The sequence below is a fragment of the Bos indicus genome, chromosome 6 (genome assembly GCF_029378745.1).
Source record: "Bos indicus isolate NIAB-ARS_2022 breed Sahiwal x Tharparkar chromosome 6, NIAB-ARS_B.indTharparkar_mat_pri_1.0, whole genome shotgun sequence".
Lineage (NCBI taxonomy): Eukaryota > Metazoa > Chordata > Mammalia > Artiodactyla > Bovidae > Bos > Bos indicus.
The window spans coordinates 96554934-96575353 of record NC_091765.1 but is presented as its reverse complement, the minus strand read 5'-3'; the positions used below and the strand labels follow the sequence as shown (position 1 = coordinate 96575353).

Sequence of the window (20420 nt, the reverse complement as noted above, 5' to 3'; positions counted from 1 at the left end):
TTTAGCTCAAATTACTAGCGGGGCAGCAGTGCAAATTAAAATCACAATATAATACGGTCTATAAACCACTAGACTATTCAGTTCAGTCGCTCAGTCGTGTCCGACTCTTTGCGACCCCATGAATCACAGCACGCCAGGCCTCCCTGTCCATCACCAACTCCTGGAGTTCACTCAAACTCATGTCCATTGAGTTGGTGATGCCATCCAGCCACTTTCCTTCCAAGGAGTAAGCGTCTTTTAACTTCATGGCTCCAATCACCGTCTGCAGTGATTTTGGAAAAATAAAATCAGCCACTGTTTCCACTGTTTCCCCATCTATTCGCCATGAAGTGATGGGATCAGATGCCATGATCTTCGTTTCCTGAATGTTGAGCTTTAAGCCAACTTTTTCGCTTTCCTCTTTCACTAGAGACCTCTAGTCTTTTCCAGGTATGACCTAAGGCAATCCCTTATGATTATACAGTGAAAGTGAGAAGTAGATTTAAGGGACTAGATCTGATAGACAGAGTGCCTGATGAACTATGGACGGAAGTTCGTGACATTGTACAGGAGACAGGGAGTAAGATCATCCCCAAGAAAAAGAAATGCAAAAAACCAAAATGGCTGTCTGGGGAGGCCTTACAAATAGCTGTGAAAAGAAGAGAAGTAAAAAGCAAAGGAGAAATGGAAAGATATAAGCATCTGAATGCAGAGTTCCAAAGAATAGCAAGGAGACATAAGAAAGCCGTCCTCAGTGATCAGTACAAAGAAATAGAGGAAAACAATAGAGTGGGAAGGACTAGAGATCACTGCAAGAAAATTAGAGATACCAAGGGAACATTTCATGCAAAGATGGGCTTGATAAAGCACAGAAATAGTATGGACCTAACAGAAGCAGATGATATTAAGAAGAGGTGGCAAGAATATACAGAAAAACTGTACAAAAAAGATCTTCACGACCCAGATAATCACGATGGTGTGATCACTCACCTAGAGCCAGACATCCTGGAATGTGAAGTCAAGTGGACCTTAGAAAGCATCACTACAAACAAAGCTAGTGGAGGTGATGGAATTCCAGTTGAGCTATTTCAAATCCTGAAAGATGATGCTGTGAAAGTGCTGCACTCAATATGCCAGCAAATTTGGAAAACTCAGCAGTGGCCACAGGACTGGAAAAGGTCAGTTTTCATCCCAATCCCAAAGAAAGGCAATGCCAAAGAATGCTCAAACTACTGCACAATTGCACTCATCTCACAGTCTAGTTAAGTAATGCTCAAAATTCTCCAAGCCAGGCTTCAGCAATATGTGAACCATGAACTTCCTGATGTTCAAGCTGGGTTTAGAAAAGGCAGAGGAACCAGAGATCAAATTGCAAACATCCACTGGATCATTGAAAAAGCAAGAGAGTTTCAGAAGAACATCTATTTCTGCTTTATTGACTATGCAAAAGCCTTTGACTGTGTGGATCACAAAAAACTGTGGAAAATTCTGAAAGAGATGGGAATACCAGACCACCTGACCTGCCTCTTGAGAAAGCTGTATACAGGTCAGGAAGCAATAGTCAGAACTGGACATGGAACAACAGACTGGTTCCAAATAGGAAAAGGCATACATCAAGGCTGTATATTGTCACCCTGCTTATTTAAATTCTATGCAGAGTATATCATGAGAAACGCTGGGCTGGAAGAAGCACAAGATGGAATCCAGATTGCTGTGAGAAATATCAATAACCTCAGATATGCAGATGACACCACCCTTATGGCAGAAAGTGAAGAGGAACTAAAAAGCCTCTTGATGCAAGTGAAAGAGGAGAGTGAAAAGGTTGGCTTAAAGCTCAACATTCAGAAAACGAAGATCATGGCATCTGGTCCCATCACCTCATGGCAAATAGATGGGGAAACAGTGGAAACAGTGGCTGACTTCATTTTTTTGGGCTCCAAAATCACTGCAGATGGTGATTGCAGCCATGAAATTAAAAGACGCTTACTCCTTGGAAGGAAAGTTACGACCAACCTAGATAGCATATTCAAAAGCAGAGACATTGCTTTGCCAACAAAGGTCCGTCTAGTCAAGGCTATGGTTTTTCCAGTGGTCATGTATGGATGTGAGAGTTGGACTGTGAAGAAGGCTGAGCACCAAAGAATTGATGCTTTTGAACTGTGGTTTTGAAGACTCTTGAGAGTCCCTTGGACTGCAAGGACATCCAACCAGTCCATCCTAAAGGAGATCAGTCCTGGGTGTTCATTGGAAGCACTGATGTTGAAGCTAACACTCCAATACTTTGGCCACCCGATGCAAAGAGCTGACTCATTTGAAAAGACCCTGATGCTGGGAAAGATTGAAGGCAGGAGGAGACGGGGACGACAAAGAATGAGATGGTTGGATGACATCACCAACTCAATGGGCATGGGTTTGGGTCGACTCCAGGAATTAGTGATGGGCAGGGAGGCCTGGCGTGCTGTGTGGTTCATGGGATGACAAAGAATCAGACATGGCTGAGCGACTGAACTGACTGATATAATACTTAATGGCTTATTCGCTCATGTCCAACTCTTTGCAACCCCTTTGGACCACAGCCTGCCAGTCTCCTCTCTCCTTGGGGATTCTCCGGCAAGAATACTGGGGTGGGTTGCCATGACCTCTTCCAGGGATCTTCCCAACCCAGGGGTTGAACCCAGGTCTCCTGCATTGCCAGCATATACTTTACCAGCAGAAAATCTTATAGGTGGCAAAAAATAAAAGTTGATGTCACTATAAGATGGTGAGGATATAGGGCAATAGCAACTTTTAATCACTGCTGCTGGTGAAGGAGTTGCTTACATAGTACCTAAGGAAATTAATTTGAAATGTGTAGTGAAGTTGAACATACCATATCATTGACCCAGAAGTTCTACCTTACACATGTCCAGTAAGCAAGATGGGAAATGATGCTAATAGAAACTTTTCTTTGTGATAACACACTAATAGGTATAACACAAATTTCTATCTATGGCATCATGATGGGAAATCATTTTTCAAAAAAGTTTAGAACATTTATAGCATATTCTTTCAATGGTGTGTGATACAGCAGTATAAACGTACTCCAATATGGGCTAAATTAAAAAATACAGTTTTAAGTGAAAAAAAGGCAGTTTGTTCAAGAATTGGTAAGATTTATCTAAAAATGTTAAAAATTGTAACTATATAGCATTCTCCAGTATTCTAGCCCGGAGAATCCCATGAACAGAGGAGCCTAGCAGGCTGCAGTCCATAGGGTTGCAAAGAGTTGGACATGACTGAAGCAGCTTCTAGAAGTATAGACTGGATCATGTAAGGATAATTAAATATGTGGGAAAACTAGAAGTGAAGGCAAGCAAATGATAAACACAAAAGTCAGGGTAATGGTGACCTCTTGGCAAGGGGTAGGAGGACAGTGTGACAGGAGAACAGTGTGGCAGGAACAAAGCGTGCTGGTGTATCAGTTCTGTTCTAATTACTAAACTGGAGGTGGACACAGGGGTGTTTTTATTTTCATGCATTAAAATTTGCATATATGTCACATTGTTTTGTATGTGTCAAGTATTTCCGAACTTGAAAACTAAAAGTAATCATTGATTCTAACTGTGTACTTTTTTGCCAGACTGTACTTATTAAGTGACAGTGAAGCTTATCCCACCAATGTGCTTAACATATGTTGTTCCTTTTCCCTTAAAAATCTACTTACTCATGAATTTATATGTAATGGGAAGGTTACTTTGGACCCTGATTACAGTCTCATCTCAAGCTTCCATAACCTCCCTAGACTTTCATTTTGTCATCTTTAACATCGGCATATGGTCGCTAATTCATTTTTGGTGAAGATTATAGATGATAGAATACAAAATGATAGAATACTGAAAGAGAAACTTCCCAGGTCAGTAGGTGCCCAATATGCTACTGGAGATCTGTGGAGAAATAACTCCAGAAAGAATGAAGGGATGGAGCCAAAGCAAAAACAATACCCAGCTGTGGATGTGACTGGTGATAGAAGCAAGGTCCAATGCTGTAAAGAGCAATATTGCATAGGAACCTGGAATGTCAGGTCCATGAATCAAGGCAAATTAGAAGTGGTCAAACAAGAGATGGCAAGAGTGAATGTCGACATTCTAGGAATCAGCGAACAGAAATGGACTGGAATGGGTGAATTTAACTCAGATGATCATTATATCTACTACTGCGCGCAGGAATCCCTCAGAAGAAATGGAGTAGCCATCATGGTCAACAACAGAGTCTGAAATGCAGTACTTGAATGCAGTCTCAAAAACGACAGAATGATCTCTGTTCGTTTGCAAGGCAAACCATTCAATATCACAGTAATCCAAGTCTATATGCCCCAACCAGTAACACTGAAGAAGCTGAAGTTGAACGGTTCTATGAAGACCTACAAGACCTTTTATACTAACACCCAAAAAAGATGTCCTTTTCATTATAGGGGACTGGAATGCAAAAGTAGGAAGTCAAGAAACACCTGAAGTAACAGGCAAATTTGGCCTTGGAATATGGAATGAAGCAGGGCAAAGACTAATAGAGTTTTGCCAAGAAAATGTACTGGTCATAACAAACACCCTCTTCCAACAACACAAGAGAAGACTCTATACATGGACATCACCAGATGGTCAACACCGAAATCAGATTGATTATATTCTTTGCAGCCAAGGATGGAGAAGCTCTATACAGTCAGCAAAAATAAGACCAGGAGCTGACTGTGGCTCAGACCATGAACTCCTTTTTGGCAAATTCAGACTTAAATTGAAGAAAGTAGGAAAAACCACTAGACCATTCAGATATGACCTAAATCAAATCCCTTATGATTATACAGTGGAAGTGAGAAATAGATTTAAGGGCCTAGATCTGATAGACAGAGTGCCTGCTGAACTATGGAATGAGGTTCGTGACATTGTACAGGAGACAGGGATCAAGACCATCCCCATGGAAAAGAAATGCAAAAAAGCAAAATGGCTGTCTGGGGAGGCCTTACAAATAGCTGTGAAAAGAAGAGAAGTGAAAAGCAAAGGAGAAAAGGAAAGATATAAACGTCTGAATGCAGAGTTCCAAAGAATAGCAAGAAGAGATAAGAAAGCCTTCTTCAGCCATCAATGCAAAGAAATAGAGGAAAACAACAGAATGGGAAAGACTAGAGATCTCTTCAAGAAAATCAGAGATACCAAAGGAATATTTCATGCAAAGATGGGCTTGATAAAGGACACAAATGGTATAGACCTAACAGAAGCAGAAGATATTAAGAAGAGATGGCAAGAATACACAGAAGAACTGTACAGAAAAGATCTTCACGACCCAGATAATCACGATGGTGTGATCACTCACCTAGAGCCAGACATCCTGGAATGTGAAGTCAAGTGGGCCTTAGAAAACATCACTATGAACAAAGCTAGTGGAGGTGATAGAATTCCAGTTGAGCTATTCCAAATCCTGAAAGATGATGCTGTGAAAGTGCTGCACTCAATATGCCAGCAAATTTGGAAAACTCAGCAGTGGCCACAGGACTGGAAAAGGTCCGTTTTCATCCCAATCCCAAAGAAAGGCAATGCCAAAGAATGCTCAAACTACTGCACAATTGCACTCATCTTACACGCTAGTAAAATAATGCTTAAAATTCTCCAAGCCAGGCTTCAGCAACATGTGAACCGTGAACTTCCTGATGTTCAAGCTGGTTTTAGAAAACGCAGAAGAACCAGAGATCAAATTGCCAATATCCGCTGGATCATGGAAAAAGCAAGAGAGTTCCAGAAAAACATCTATTTCTGCTTTATTGACTATGCCAAAGCCTTTGACTGTGTGGATCACAATAAACTGTGGAAAATTCTGAAAGAGATGGGAATACCAGACCACCTGACCTGCCTCTTGAGAAACCTGTATGCAGGTTAGGAAGCAACAGTTAGAACTGGACATGGAACAACAGACTGGTTCCAAATAGGAAAAGGAGTACGTCAAGGCTGTATATTGTCACCCTGCTTATTTAACTTATATGCAGAGTACATCATGAGAAACACTGGACTGGAAGAAACACAAGCTGGAATCAAGATTGCCGGGAGAAATATCAATAACCTCAGATATGCAGATGACACCACCCTTATGGCAGAAAGTGAAGAGGAACTAAAAAGCCTCTTGAGGAAAGTGAAAGTGGAGAGTGAAAAACTTGGCTTAAAGCTCAACATTCAGAAAATGAAGATCATGGCATCCGGTTCCATCACTTCATGGGAAATAGATGGGGAAACAGTGGAAACAGTGTCAGACTTTATTTTTCTGGGCTCCAAAATCACTGCAGATGGTTACTGCAGCCATGAAATTAAAAGATGCTTACTCCTTGGAATGAAAGTTATGATCAACCTAGATAGCATAGTCAAAAGCAGAGACATAACTTTGCCAACAAAGGTTCGTCTAGTCAAGGCTATGGTTTTTCCTGTGGTCATGTATGGATGTGAGAGTTGGACTGTGAAGAAGGCTGAGCACTGAAGAATTGATGCTTTTGAACTGTGGTGTTGGAGAAGACTCTTGAGAGTCCCTTGGACTGCAAGGAGATCCAGCCAGTCCATTCTGAAGGAGATCAGCCCTGGGATTTCTTTGGAAGGAATGATGCTAAAGCTGAAACTCCAGTACTTTGGCCACCTCATGCGAAGAGTTGACTCATTGGAAAAGACTCTGATGCTGGGAGGGTTTGGGGGCAGGAGGAGAAGGGGATGACAGAGGATGAGATGGCTGGATGGCATCACTGACTCAATGGACATGAGTCTGAGTGAACTCTGGGAGTTGGTGATGGACAGGGAGGCCTGGCGTGCTGCGATTCATGGGGTCACAAAGAGTTGGACAAGACTGAGCGACTGATCTGATCTGATCCAAATACATCATATTGAAACATGTTAAGGGTTACCGCTTCATTCAGATTCTTTCACCAAGCATATGTGGAACATCTGTTGTGCTACAAATGCTGTAGGGGGTAAAAAATTATTAGGATGTGATGCCTCTCCCCAAGGAGCTAGATTTATTCCCAGGCAACTAGAAGATGGTGCCAAAGGGGAGGTCATTGTGGAACAGAATCTGTTAAAGAACTGTGTAAGAGAAAGGAATTAGTTCTGTAAATTCAAGGGTTTCAAAGAGTCATCGTCATGTGAGATGAACCTCCAGTGGTTTTATTTTCATTTGGTTGAGTCAGGTCTTAGTTGTGACACAGGGGATCTTCGTTGCGTAGTGCAGGATCATTCATTGCGCCCCAGGACCCTCTAGTTGTGGCATGCAGGCTCCAGAGCACTGGGGCTTAGTTGTTTCGAGGCATGCGGGCTCTTAGTTCCTCGACTAGGGATTGAACCTGCGTCCCCTGCGTTGCACGGTGGATTCTTCATCACTGGACCACTGAGGAAGTCTGCAGTTTGATTTCTTTGTTTGCTCTTATGTATGCAAAGCACCCCATTATCCTTTCTACTTTTGACTAAGCACTCTAAGTCTTTCGGGGGAGTCACCAGAGCTCCAGGAAGAATGGGATGTTGCTGTGAAAGACTCATGCATCCCATACTTTTGCCTCACCCAACAGTCACCCACTGTTGCCTCAGTGGAAGCCGTCCACTCTTGTCCATTTCAGTGGATGGACCTTAGTATCACAAGAACACGAAATCCTCTTTGGTTATTGGTGGACAGAATAAACAGATTCCATTTTACCCTTGTCTAGACTTGGGCAAAGAAAGTGCCCTGAAAATGCCACATAAATATTTTTTTTGGAATGTTGTGTCCCATGAATCATCTGGCTTAATTAGAGTGGTCATTTTGTATCCCTTTTTTATATGACCAAGAGAACCAATATCTGACAAATTTTCTGTCCCGGAGAGAAACTTCTGGGAAAAAGCTAGCATTTACTGGATACCAGCTCCATCAAGCCACAGTGCTAAATTTTTTTTCTTTTTTTCTTTCTGAAAGATCCAATCATTGCTATAAGTATAGAAACATGCTAGAACCTTCTGGTTTATTAAAATCTTCAGAGGCAATGTTTGTAAGATTTCAGCATAATGTTCAGTTGACTTTCATAATGAGAATTTAATAGTGACAAGGGAAAACCTGAGTGTAGCTTCTCCAGAGATTCTTCTTAAAAGCTCAGTTCTGCTAAGAAAAAAAAAAAAAAAGCTTTTTTAAAAAGAGGAGGTCTCTATTTTCTTTTCTTCTAGAATGATCCTTTTGAAACATTAGTCATGTCATATACACCTCTACTCTTAATCCTCCAATGGTCTCCTAGAAAAAAGTCTGAAGTTCTTTCTGTGGTTTACTGGGCCACTCCACAATTTTGCCCTCACTTCCTGCCTCTTCTCTTCACATACTATGGCCCAGCCACAGTGGCCTTCTTGGCAGTCCTTGATCTTCACCACACATGTTCCCGAAGGCTAGGGCCTTGGTGCTAGCTCTTTATCTGTCAGGATCACTCTTGCTCAGATTTTTTACAGAGCTCTTATTTTATTTCATGCAGATTTCTGCTCAAATCTGCATAAATGCTACCTCCCCAGAGAGGCTTTTCTGATCACCCTGTTTAGAGTGTAATTCATATTGATCTCAGTACAGGTTTATATGTTTCTCCATAGCATATGTTAAAATCTGATAATATTATGTATGCTATTATATATTGTCAAAATTTTAATTGAAGTATAGTTGATTTACAATGTTGTGTTAGTTTCAAGTGTACAGCAAAGTCATTTTGATTTTTTCAGATTCTTTTCCCTTGTTCAGTTCAGTTCAGTTAGTTGCTCAGTCATGTCCAACTCTTTGTGACCCCGTGAATTGCATCACGCCAGGCCTCCCTGTCCATCACCAACTCCTGGAGTTCACTCAAACTCATGTCCATCAAGTCGGTGATGCCATCCAGCCATCTCATCCTCTGTCATCCCCTTCTCCTCCTGCCCCCAATCCCTCCCAGCATCAGAGTCTTTTCCAGTGAGTCAACTCTTCGCATGAGGTGGCCAAAGTACTGGAGTTTCAGCTTTTTAGCTTGTAAGTTATTATAAAATACTGAGTAGAGTTCCTGTGCTACACAGTAGGGAACTTACAGGGAACTTGTAGGGAACAATAAGTAGGTACTTATTGGTTATATGGTAATATATTTTTATTTATGTTTTCTTTCTTTCTCTTAAATGTAAACTCTAAGAAGATTGAGGGCTTTGTCTATACCCTAGTGTTTGGTACATAGTGGTTTTCAATAAACATTCATTGAATAAAGGAAAAAACTTACAGTTCTGTTGCCTAGAAGAGAAAGGGTTAAATAAAGTTTGAGGCTTTGTAGTGCTATCCATGCTGGTTCAAGACAGAGGTAGTGTGGATTTTTATAGGAAATACACAGAGCTTCACATCAGAAGATCTGGGAACTTCTATTTGGCACCTCACTTTAGAGAGGTCTGAGTGTTGATTTTCTCCAACCAGATGGCTTAGACTAAAGCTGATAAGATCAAAGGAGATAAAGAAAGTGGGAAATTTTCATAAATCTTAAATTTTAATGTAATTACTGCCATCTCTTTCAGTTAGTATGTAAGTACAAAAGCAAAACCAGATACTCAAATTAAAATGTATCACTTTTAAAAATGTATCCTCAGTATCTAATGAACTTTCAGTCATCATTAAAAGGAAAACTTACTTGCAATTTAAAAAATGAGTTGAAAGGCTGTTATAAAACAACAAAATATAATATTTCCATATGCATTCGTGAAAATGCAGGTATAAGCATTGTTTTCTTGTGTCCTGAATTTGTCTTTAAAAAATCAGCTAGGATTTTCATACTGGTTCTTCCTCTCAGGAGTAAGTAGATACGCTAGTCTCAGTAAACTGCAAATTTTAATTTCATAATATTACCAGCCATCTCTTAGGTATTATCATTGTGAGTCCTTTTGGTAGATGAAAGAAAACAGTTAAAACCTGCTTCAAATTAGGTTGTTTAAAATCCCTCTTTCTAATAAGGAAATATTAGGAAAAATTTCTAATACATAACAAAAAGCATTAGTAAAAAGATCAATTTCTAAGAGATTTTTAAAAGTAAGACAAATATTTTAAATATTAATACTTGAATAAAGAAATGAGGGCTGGATTTTATAATTGACTGATTCATGTTTTTTTTAGATGAGGGCCTATTTTGATGTTAACCTGATTTATTTAATTTTTTTAGTCAAGATTACTGCCATATTATTGAGATAGTCCATGTGTAATGAAGCTATTAAAATATGCATGTTGAAGCCCAGGTATAATTTGTGTGTGTTTACTTGAGGGCGGTGGAGGGTGGTTTTACTAAAATAATGTCTGTATGTATTTGGAGATGAAAGGTACACGCGAAGTCACCCCTTGGAAGGAAACCAGCTGTTTGTTTTGCAGGGCAGGACTTCAGTCATATACACAGCCTCGATTCAAAGAGTGGGTCTTCTGTGCTCCAGTCTTATTTCCAGTCTCTATTCTGTGTGCAGAATTCATTGAATAGAGTCTCAGAGAAGTGGAGGGACCTATTCTGAAGTGACAGATGAGGGCAGTGCCCATACATCACCCTGGGAGAGTTCCCAACGCTCAGTCAGCACTGAGCTCAGCTGTCAGCTCCTAATGGCATCTTCCCCAGCTATCTTCTCCCTGATGTGCCAGAAATCCATGTCTTTGGGCTCTTTGAGTTTATACTTTACATCATCTTCTGTATCATGTCTCACGTGGCATTTTATTATTCTCACATGTCTGTTTAAGCAATCCCAGTACTCCGAAGTTCTTCTAGTCCACTTTGTATCTATAGCACAGAGCTTGGCCAATTGTAAGTGCTGACTGTATTTTTTCAGAATAAATAAGTTAATCCAAGTGCTACCCATCGCCCACCACCCTGAGAGGGACTGAGGGTGTCAGAGTGCAGCCAAAGTTGAGATGGGATGATCCTGGCTTTTACTTCTGACTCCCAGCCTTGAGAAGGTGCAGGCATTGTGCACAAAGGTTTTTCAAGACTGTCTAGAATTTTAAGCCCTTTTTTCCTCAACAATGGTTCCTTTTCCAAATCCTCGATTTCCTTTTATGATATGAAGTGCAAAAGGGTCAGTCACTGCCCCCTTCTCTTCTTTTCCTAATGAATACCACTGTTGATATTGAAAATCACTGGTCTGCTTGCCCTGAACTTCACCTTGGTTGGAAGGATCTCCCCTTCCTAAAGGGCTTCCCAGGTGGCACTAGCAGTAAAGAATCCACCTGCCAACATAGGCTCCACAAGAGACGCACGTTCGATCTATGGGTTGGGAAAATCCCCTGGAGAAGGAAATGGCAACCCACTTCAATATTCTTGCCTGAGAAATCCCATGGACAGAGGAGCTTGGTGGGCTACATACAATCCATGAGGTCTCAAAGAGTTGGACACAACTGAGTGACTGAGCACAGCACACAGCCCCTTCCTAAACCAACCCTCTAGCCCTCTAGGAGTCCTGGGTGTAGAGATGTGTGCATGGAACTTTCTCCAGTGTAATGAGGTTTACCCTTGGCCCTGAATGAGAGGGTCAGTGTTTGTGAGTATGTGTGTGTGGTGTGAAGGGGAGGGTGGAGGCAAAGAAAGAAGACTGAAGAAGTTAAAGTGAAAGTTGCTCAGTCGTGTCCAACTCTTTGCGATCCCCTGGACTACACAGTCCATGGAATTCTCCAGGCCAGAATACTGGAGTGGGTAGCCTTTCCCTTCACCAGGGCATCTTTCCAACCCAGAGATCGAACCCAGATCTCCCACATTGCAGGCGGATTCTTTACCAGCTGAGCCACAAGGGAAGCCCAAAGAATACTGGAATGGGTAGCCAATCCCATCTCCAGTGGATTTTCCCAACCCAGGAATTGAACCAGGGTCTCCTGCATTGCAGGTGGATTCTTTACCAGCTGAGCTATCAGGGAAACCCTTAAGAAGTTAAACGGAGATTTAAAGAAGAGTGTGAGTTTTACGATCTCTGAAGATTTCTTTGATCTTCTTTTCTAGGTTGACTTTGGATTTGCTAAGAAAATAGGATCTGGACAGAAAACATGGACGTTCTGTGGAACTCCAGAGTATGTAGCTCCTGAAGTCATTCTCAACAAAGGACATGACTTCAGTGTGGATTTTTGGTCCCTGGGAATTCTAGTATATGAGCTCCTCACGGGCAAGTAAGTACCTTCAAGTTGTGTTCACCTCTTCTTCAGAGAACTGCAAAAATAACTTACTCATGATAATACATATATATATATATATGTATATAAGAATTTAACATTTTGGAAGTGTTTTTGATTAAGCATGATGCCTTTTCCTCTTCACATTATGTCCTGTATAGCATGCTTTCTAGGGTATAACATGGTGACAATATTCAGGAAGGTACAGCAAAGGAGTGCAAAACTGCTATAGTTTACCTAGAAGGGCTCCCCAGGTGGCACTTGTGGTAAAGAACCCTCCTGCCAATCCAGGAGACAAAGAGACACGGGTTCGATCCCTGGATTGGAAGGATCCCCTGGAAGAGGGCGTGGAAACCCACTCCAGTATTCTTGCCTGGAGAATCCCATGGACAACAGAGCCTGGGGGGTTACAATTTGTAGAGTTGCAAAGAGTAGGACACAACTGAAATGACTTAGCACTCATGCATGCACCTAGAGGGGCAAGGCCTGTTGTTATACATACTATATAAAGTATAATTAATACTTTATATACTTTTAAATTAAGTATAATTTTACTTAATATATACTTCTATATAGTGTATATATATTAATGCTGCTGCTGCTGCTGCTAAGTCGCTTCAGTCGTGTCCGACTCTGTGCGACCCCATAGACTGCAGCCCACCAGGCTCCCCCGTCCCTGGGATTCTCCAGGCAAGAACACTGGAATGGGTTGCCATTTCCTTCTCCAATGCATGAAAGTGAAAAGTGAAAGTGAAGTCGCTCAGTCGCGTCCGACTCTTAGCGACCCCATGGACTACAGCCTACCAGGCTCTTCTGTGCATGGGATTTTCCAGGCAAGAGTACTGGAGTGGGGTGCCATTGCCTTCTCCAATATATATATATACTAATATACTAATGTATATATATATATATATATATATATATATAACTATATACTTTTATATTAAGTATAATTAATACTTAACTATAACTTCACTATATTAAGTGAAAGTTTTGGGACTTCATCATCAAAATAAAGAGAACTGAAGTTGTGGGCTGTTATTATTTCCTCATATATTTTTTTCAGTTGAGAAAATAGCAGATGTATTTCCATTAAATCCATTGATCAATTAAATTTAACCATATTCTTCCATCTTCCCAATAAATCATTAACCAGAAATGCTAAAAGAAGGAAGCATTGCTGGATTTAAATTTTAATCCCCTTGTCAACTGCTTTCTAGAGGTGCTGATGAACAGAGACAAGACACAACAGGAGTTTTACAAGTTAAAATTGGATTGTCATTCCTGAAGTGATAAAGAGCTGTATATTAATGAATTCAGGATCCCAAACAGTCATGCCCACACACACACACTTATACATATATGTGCACAAACACATATTACCTCACATTTGTAAAGCCTTTGCCAGCTTACAAAGCACTTACATCTGTTTTATCTAGTTTTGTTTTCACAAACTTATATGGAAGTTAAAGCAGGAATTTTTGTTATCTTAAGATTTAAATTTGTATTATGAGTATTTTATGATTTAAATGTTATGGATTAGAAGACTGGGTCAGAGATCTACCACTAAGACCTGGGATTTAATCTCAGGTCTTCTGACTCCAAATGAGACACGTTTTTTATTAAACACATGTGCCTTATACAAATGAGCTTTTAGTATAATGCATGGATGTACCCACAGCACTCAGGTCAGTTTTCTACCTCCATTTATCATGAATTGATTCGGTCATCCTTTTAAGCCTTTACAACCAAATATCCTCAGTCTTGATTTCAGGGAGGATTTGCATGTGGAACGGCATAAGAAATGCTGGAATGAGCCCAGTTCAGGGGATTCAAGGCTCAGCACATACTTTACCAAAGGAGAGTTTCCTGGAATCTTCTTGAACTTTATACACTGCAAATTTCAGTATTGGATTATGTGTGGCTCTGTTCTTTGTCCTTGTCCACATGAAAGATTATTTGATATTATCTGCAATATCAAATATTTTCAAATATTCATTGCTTAAGATTTTGAAGGAAAGAAAAGAAAAATGTCCTGCTAGTCATTTAGAGAGAAAATTGCTTACGGTCTCAGGACACAAGGATTTCTGTTTCAAGAATTGGTTTTCTTGTCTCTGGAAAATAAGTCAGCTGCATTTCTAACAGATACGTGACAGCTCTTGTAGGTACCTGGAGAATATACATTTCTGTCTTCATCAGCTGGAATACATTGTTATGTGAAGTGTGGAAATAAAGTGAGGGAATAGGAAAGGGGAATGATTCTCAATAATTTGGAATTGCCAAAATGGTCTTGAGTTGTCCTAAAGAAGTTGAGAGTGGGGGATGGGTGGGAGGGAGATTCAAGAGGGAGGGGGATATATGTATACTTACAGCTGATTCAAGTTGTCGTACAGCTTGTACACCCAACACAACATTGTAAAGCAAGTATCCTCCAATTAAAAATAAAATATGAAAAAAAAGTTGAGAAATCATTTTTATAAAGGTTTCCTGGGATAGGGTATGGGGACAGTTCATTTTATTAAAAAAAAATTTTTTTTTCATTGATTTATTTTTATTTATTTATTTTTTTACTTTACAAAATTGTATTGGTTCATTTTAAATGCCCTAAAGTCAGGAGGTAAATGAAGATAAGAAAAGAACTGAAAAACCAAGCCAAAACAAAACACTACCTACTTGTAAATACATAAATAAGTTGAAGATGTTAGAGCAATGTTTTTTGTTTCCTACATCTTTTTATTTATGAATGAAACATAGATTATTGAAAAGTCGGTGCACCAAACTTGTTTCAAGTTTATTACAAAGAGTGGGAGCTCTCAGTATCCTCCCGTCTCAAGCGTGACTAAAATATGGCAGAGTTGTTTGTGAAACTCATCTTTAATTTTCAAAAATTAAATGACACAACAGTGTAGGTTTGAAAGTGATTTTAAAAGCAGAGTCTATGCATTAACATGTTACCCAAATTCAGTGGTTCATTCCCAATGCTTTCTTTTTTAAAAAATTAGTTTATTTATTATAATTAGAGACTAATTACTTTACAATATTGTAGTGGTTTTTGCCATACAGTGACATGAACCAGACATGGGTGTATATGTGTCCCCTCGTGTTGAACCCCCTCCCACCTCGCTCCCCATCCCATCCCTCTGGGCTGTCCCAGGGCACCAGCTCTGAGTGCCCTGTTTCATGCATCAAACTTGGACTGGTCATCTGTTTCACATACGGTAATATACGTGTTTCAGTGCTATTCTTTCAAATCATCCCACCCTCACCTTCTCCCACAGAGTCCAAAAGTCTGTTCTTTATATCTGTGTCTCTTTTGCTGTCTCGCATACCGGGTCGTCATTACCATCTTTCTAAATTCCATATATATACATTAATATACTGTATTGGTGTTTTTCTTTCAGACTTACTTCACTCTGTATAATAGGCTCCAGTTTCATCCACCTCATTAGAACTGACTCAAATGCATTTTTAATAGCTGAATAATATTCCATTGTATATATATACCACAACTTTCTTATCCATTCGTCTGCCAATGGACATCTAGGTTGCTTCCATTTCCTAGCTATTGTAAACTTTCTTATTCATTGTTGCAACAGTTGCCTTGAAATACTCTCGTTTCTGTCCCCATGCTAGAGTCTCCAGCTCAGTATCTGTTGCTAGATCCTTCTTCTCATCCTGACCTCAGGTCACTTCAGTCCTTGACCTGTTTTCTACCTATTCACTCCTTGGGTGATAACATCAAGTCCCCTGGCCATAAATGCTGTCTAAGGACTCCTCAGAACCACACCTCCAGCCCTAGGTTCTTCCCTGAATTCCAGACCCCTAAGTTCAACTGTTTGCTTAGCATCTCTATTTGGATGTTCAAGACATAACTCTTGATTTTCTTCTTCATAACCTGCTCTGCATCCTTTACTCCCAGCCCACTCCAGTCTTAGTAAAAATAGCTCAGTTCTATAGATCAAAACGCTTTGTGCTTAGTTGCTCAGTCACTCAGTCATGTCCGACTCTTTATGACCCCATGGACTGCAGCCCGCCAGGCCCCTCTGTCAATAGGGATTCTCCAGGCCAGAATACTGGAGTGGCTTGCCATGCCCTTCTCCAAGGGATCTTCCCAACCCATGGATTGCACCCAGGTCTCCTGCATTGCAGGTGGATTCTTTACCAGCTGAGCTACCAGGGAAACCCCCAAAACACTTTAGCATCATTCTTGAATCTTTGCTTTCTCCTGCATACCACATTCACCCCATTAGCAAATCCTGTTGACTTTCTTCAAAATAATCTGGAATCCAATCACATCTCCACCTTCACCACTACTGTTCTAGTCCGAGCTACCAGCCCTGCCTTCCCCCACCACTAGAACCATCACAGTTTATTTTCAACACATTTTTTTGTTTTGTTTTGTTTTTTCTTTTTTTTTTTTCTACCTTTTGGTCATACCACCTGGCATTCGGGATCTTAGTTTCCTGACCAGTAATTGACTCCACCACCCCTCCAGTGGAAGCATGGAATCTTAACCACTGGACCACAAGGGAAGTCCATCAACACGTTTTTAAAACCTTACTTTGGGTTTTGTAAATTAGAACACATTCCCAGGTCCTTCCCATAGCCCACTGGGTCTATAGTCATGTGACCCTCATCTCTTATCCTCCTGCCCTGCTTACTGACTCCACCAGCAACACTGCCCTCCCATTTCCAAGAATAACCTGTGTCCACTCCTGACTCCTTGCTATCTTGGAATTCTTTGTCTACAAGAGAACAGTGTGACTCATTCTCATCTCTGCTTAATTGTCAGCATATGAGAGAGGCTTAGTGGGTTGACATTTTCTTCTCCAGGGGATCTTCCCAACCCAGGGATTAAATCCATTCTTCTGCCTTGGCAGGTGGATTCTTTACCACTGAAGCCCTTTTACTATCCATTGTGTCTAAAAACATCACGCCTCTCTCTCACTCTCTGTCCTCCCCTTTATTTTTCTTTTCAGTGATTATCACCACCCGATAGATTACCTCTGTGTCTATCTGTGTATGTATGTATTTTAAGTGGTATTCAAGTAATGAGATTATTTTCTAGCATATGTGCAGATTTGCTATAAAACAACCTATGAGAGAGAAGGAAGGAGGGAAAGAGGGAGGATGGAATATTAGCTGTAAATGTGTCTCAGATGTGGGTCCTAATGTCCTATTTTGGCTTTTCTCTAGCCCTCCTTTTTCTGGGATTGACCAAATGATGACCTACAATCTGATTCTCAAAGGCATTGAAAAAATGGATTTTCCCAGAAAGATAACAAGACGACCTGAGGATCTGATTCGGAGGCTTTGCAGGTGAGAATGACTATTAAAAATCCTTTGTTTTTAGGGAAAGTGTGAAGGCTTCTTATTTCTGCTGCCATTTTAAAGTTATATGTGTATTTACTTATAGTACTTTTCTATGTAGTTAGAGTATATTTAAAGAAAATCATTTCTACTTTGGGCTTCCCGGGTGGATAGTGGTAAAGAATCTGCCTGCCAATGCAGGAGACGTAAGAGACATGGGTTTGATCCCTGGGTTGGGAAGATCGCCTGGAGGAGCGCATGGCAGCCCACTCCAGTATTCCTGGAGAATCCCATGGACAGAAGAGCCTGGCGGTCCCTAGGATTGCAAAGAGTCAGATACGACTGAAGTGACTTAGCACGCGCCTACATGTTTTCTATTTAATGGTCTGTACTAGGAGTTTGAATTTCCTTCATATGATAGAACCACAGTACCTTCTTATAGTTTAAAAGTTATCCAGATTGTTCAGGTTATCCTGGAGAATCATCTTTGTCTGCTGTAGAGAAAAACAAAACCACAAAACTTACCATAATGAAGGAGTAATCTATAGCCTCTGTTAATTTTCAGTGGTGATGATAAAGTATTGCTGTATGCCCTCTTTCAGCCTTCAGTTTTTTAAAAAACTACTCCTCTGACCTTATTGCAAATTACTGCAGATTTCTATTTAACATTAAAAGTAATTTGTTGGAGAACAGAAGACTTCTAGAATTTTGTTTAAACTTAATTTTTTTGCCTTTTTTAAGCATTTTGAACATTTTTTTGCACATACGAACTTTCAAAAGTGCATTAAAATTTAGTAAATTTAGGACATGAAACCTTGCTGCTGGTTTCCTGCAGAAATTTCTTCATGTTTTTAAAATTTTAACTCCATAGTAAATGATTCTCTAAAGCTTTCCTTGGTCTTCTTAGCAAAATTGGTAAGATATAATAGCATCCGCCTATTCTTCTAAGTGGAGAAGGCAATGGCACCCCACTCCAGTACTCTTGCCTGGAAAATCCCATGGACGGAGGAGCCTGGTAGGCTGCAGCCCATGGGGTCGCTAGGAGTCAGACACGACTGAGCGACTTCACTTTCACTTTTCACTTTCATGCATTGGAGAAGGAAATGGCAGCTCACTCCAGTGGTCTTGCCTGGAGAATCCCAGGGACAGGGGAGCCTAGTGGGCTGCCGTCTCTGGGGTCTCACAGAGTCGGACACGACTGAAGCGACTTAGCAGCAGCATTCTTCTAAGCATTTATTCATAGCTCATTTAAAGCACTGGGATATATACCTATCTATATATCAATATCTATATCTAAGTATCTATAGCTATATAGAGAAAGTAAGTCGCTCAGTCATGTCTGACTCTTTGCGACCCCATGGACTATATAGTCCATGGAATTCTCTAGTCCAGACCACTGAAGTGGGTAGCCTTTCCCTTCTCCAGGGGATCTTCCCAATCCAGGGACTGAACCCAGATCTCCAGCACTGTAGGCGGATTCTTTACCAGCTGACCCACAAAGGAAGCCCATATATGGCCTATAGCTATATACTGGGATATATAAATACATATATTCATATTTCTGACTGTAATTGGACTGTGGCTCCTCCAGAGAGGGCATGTGTTTTCTGTCTCCCTATACACAAATGTGCCTGGTTTATACATATTACTGACAAAATCAATGAATGGATAAAGAAAAAGCATAAAATTTGAATGTAAAATTCACTCAAGCATAATTATTATCAGCTGATTGAAAACTCTTTTTGTAGGCAAAATCCAACAGAAAGACTGGGAAATCTGAAGAATGGAATCAATGACATTAAGAAACACAGGTACATATTTCTCTGCCCAGAAAATATAGAAATATTTTTAAAATGTGGTCATCTTGAAACTTTTCTCAGTATGCTGCAAAGAGCCCTCCCCAGACACTCAGTTTACCCTTTCTGGTGCTTTATTTTTCATCTGTGTTGTACTAGCTGCAGTTACAAAGATCAATCTCAGTGTGGTTTCGCCAGTGCTGGAAATTCCCACCAAGTATGGATAAAATTACAAAACAAATCACAAAATTACATATTCAGGTTATAGCAACTTAGCTTTTTATCTGCTGCTATCTTTATTATTTTCCAATATTATCTTGGATTCTGTAAAGGAATCAAATTCTAATTTTGACATTTGATTTGCAGTTAAAGTAGGATACTATCATTGTTATCCATATTCAAGAGAATGGGTTAACTAGACCAACTATTAAATAGCCTTCTATTTCAGTTTAATTGATATTATACATTAATTTTAAACATAATTTTCCTTTGACTAGCTCTCCACATTTTATTTTATTATTATTTTTAAAATTTATTTCTTTTAGTTGGAGGCTAATTATTTTACAATACTGTAGTGGTTTTTGCCATACACCGATATGAATCAGCCATGGGTATACATGTGTTCCCCATCCTGAACCCCCCTCCCACCTCTCTCCCCATCCCATCCCTCTGGGTCATCCCAGTGCACCAGCCCTGAGCACCTGTTTCATGCATCAAACCTGGGCTGGCGATCTGTTTCACATATGATGATATACATGTTTCAATGCTATTCTCTCAGATCATCCCACCCTCGCCTTCTCCCACAGAGTCCAAAAGACTGTTCTATACATCTGTGTCTCTTTTTCTGTCTCGCATATAGGGTTATCGTTACCATCTTTCTAAATTCCATATATATGTGTTAGTATACTGTATTGGTATTTTTCTTTCTGGCTTACTTCACTCTGTATAATAGGCTTCAGTTTCATCCACCTCATTAGAACTGATTCAAATGTATTCTTTTTAATGGCTGAGTAATACTCCATTGTGTATATGTACCACAGCTTTCTTATCCATTCATCTGCTGATGGACATCTAGGTTGCTTCCATATCCTGGCTATTATAAACAATGCTGCGATGAACATTGGGGTACACGTGTCTCTTTCAATTCTGGTTTCCTTGGTGTGTATGCTTAACAGTGGGATTGCTGGGTCATATGGC

The 20420-nt window shown here is 40.2% G+C and overlaps 1 protein-coding gene across 1 annotated transcript in view; it reads left to right on the top strand.

Moving 5' to 3' along the window:
* PRKG2 (protein kinase cGMP-dependent 2) overlaps nucleotides 1-20420 on the top strand; it is a 125372-nt gene that overhangs the window by 90296 nt on the left and 14656 nt on the right. Inside the window, exons 15-17 of the mRNA XM_070791654.1 lie at nucleotides 11951-12114; nucleotides 17314-17436; nucleotides 19176-19238. Coding sequence (XP_070647755.1) covers nucleotides 11951-12114; nucleotides 17314-17436; nucleotides 19176-19238 — 350 coding nt within the window. The remainder of the gene's footprint in view (nucleotides 1-11950; nucleotides 12115-17313; nucleotides 17437-19175; nucleotides 19239-20420) is intronic.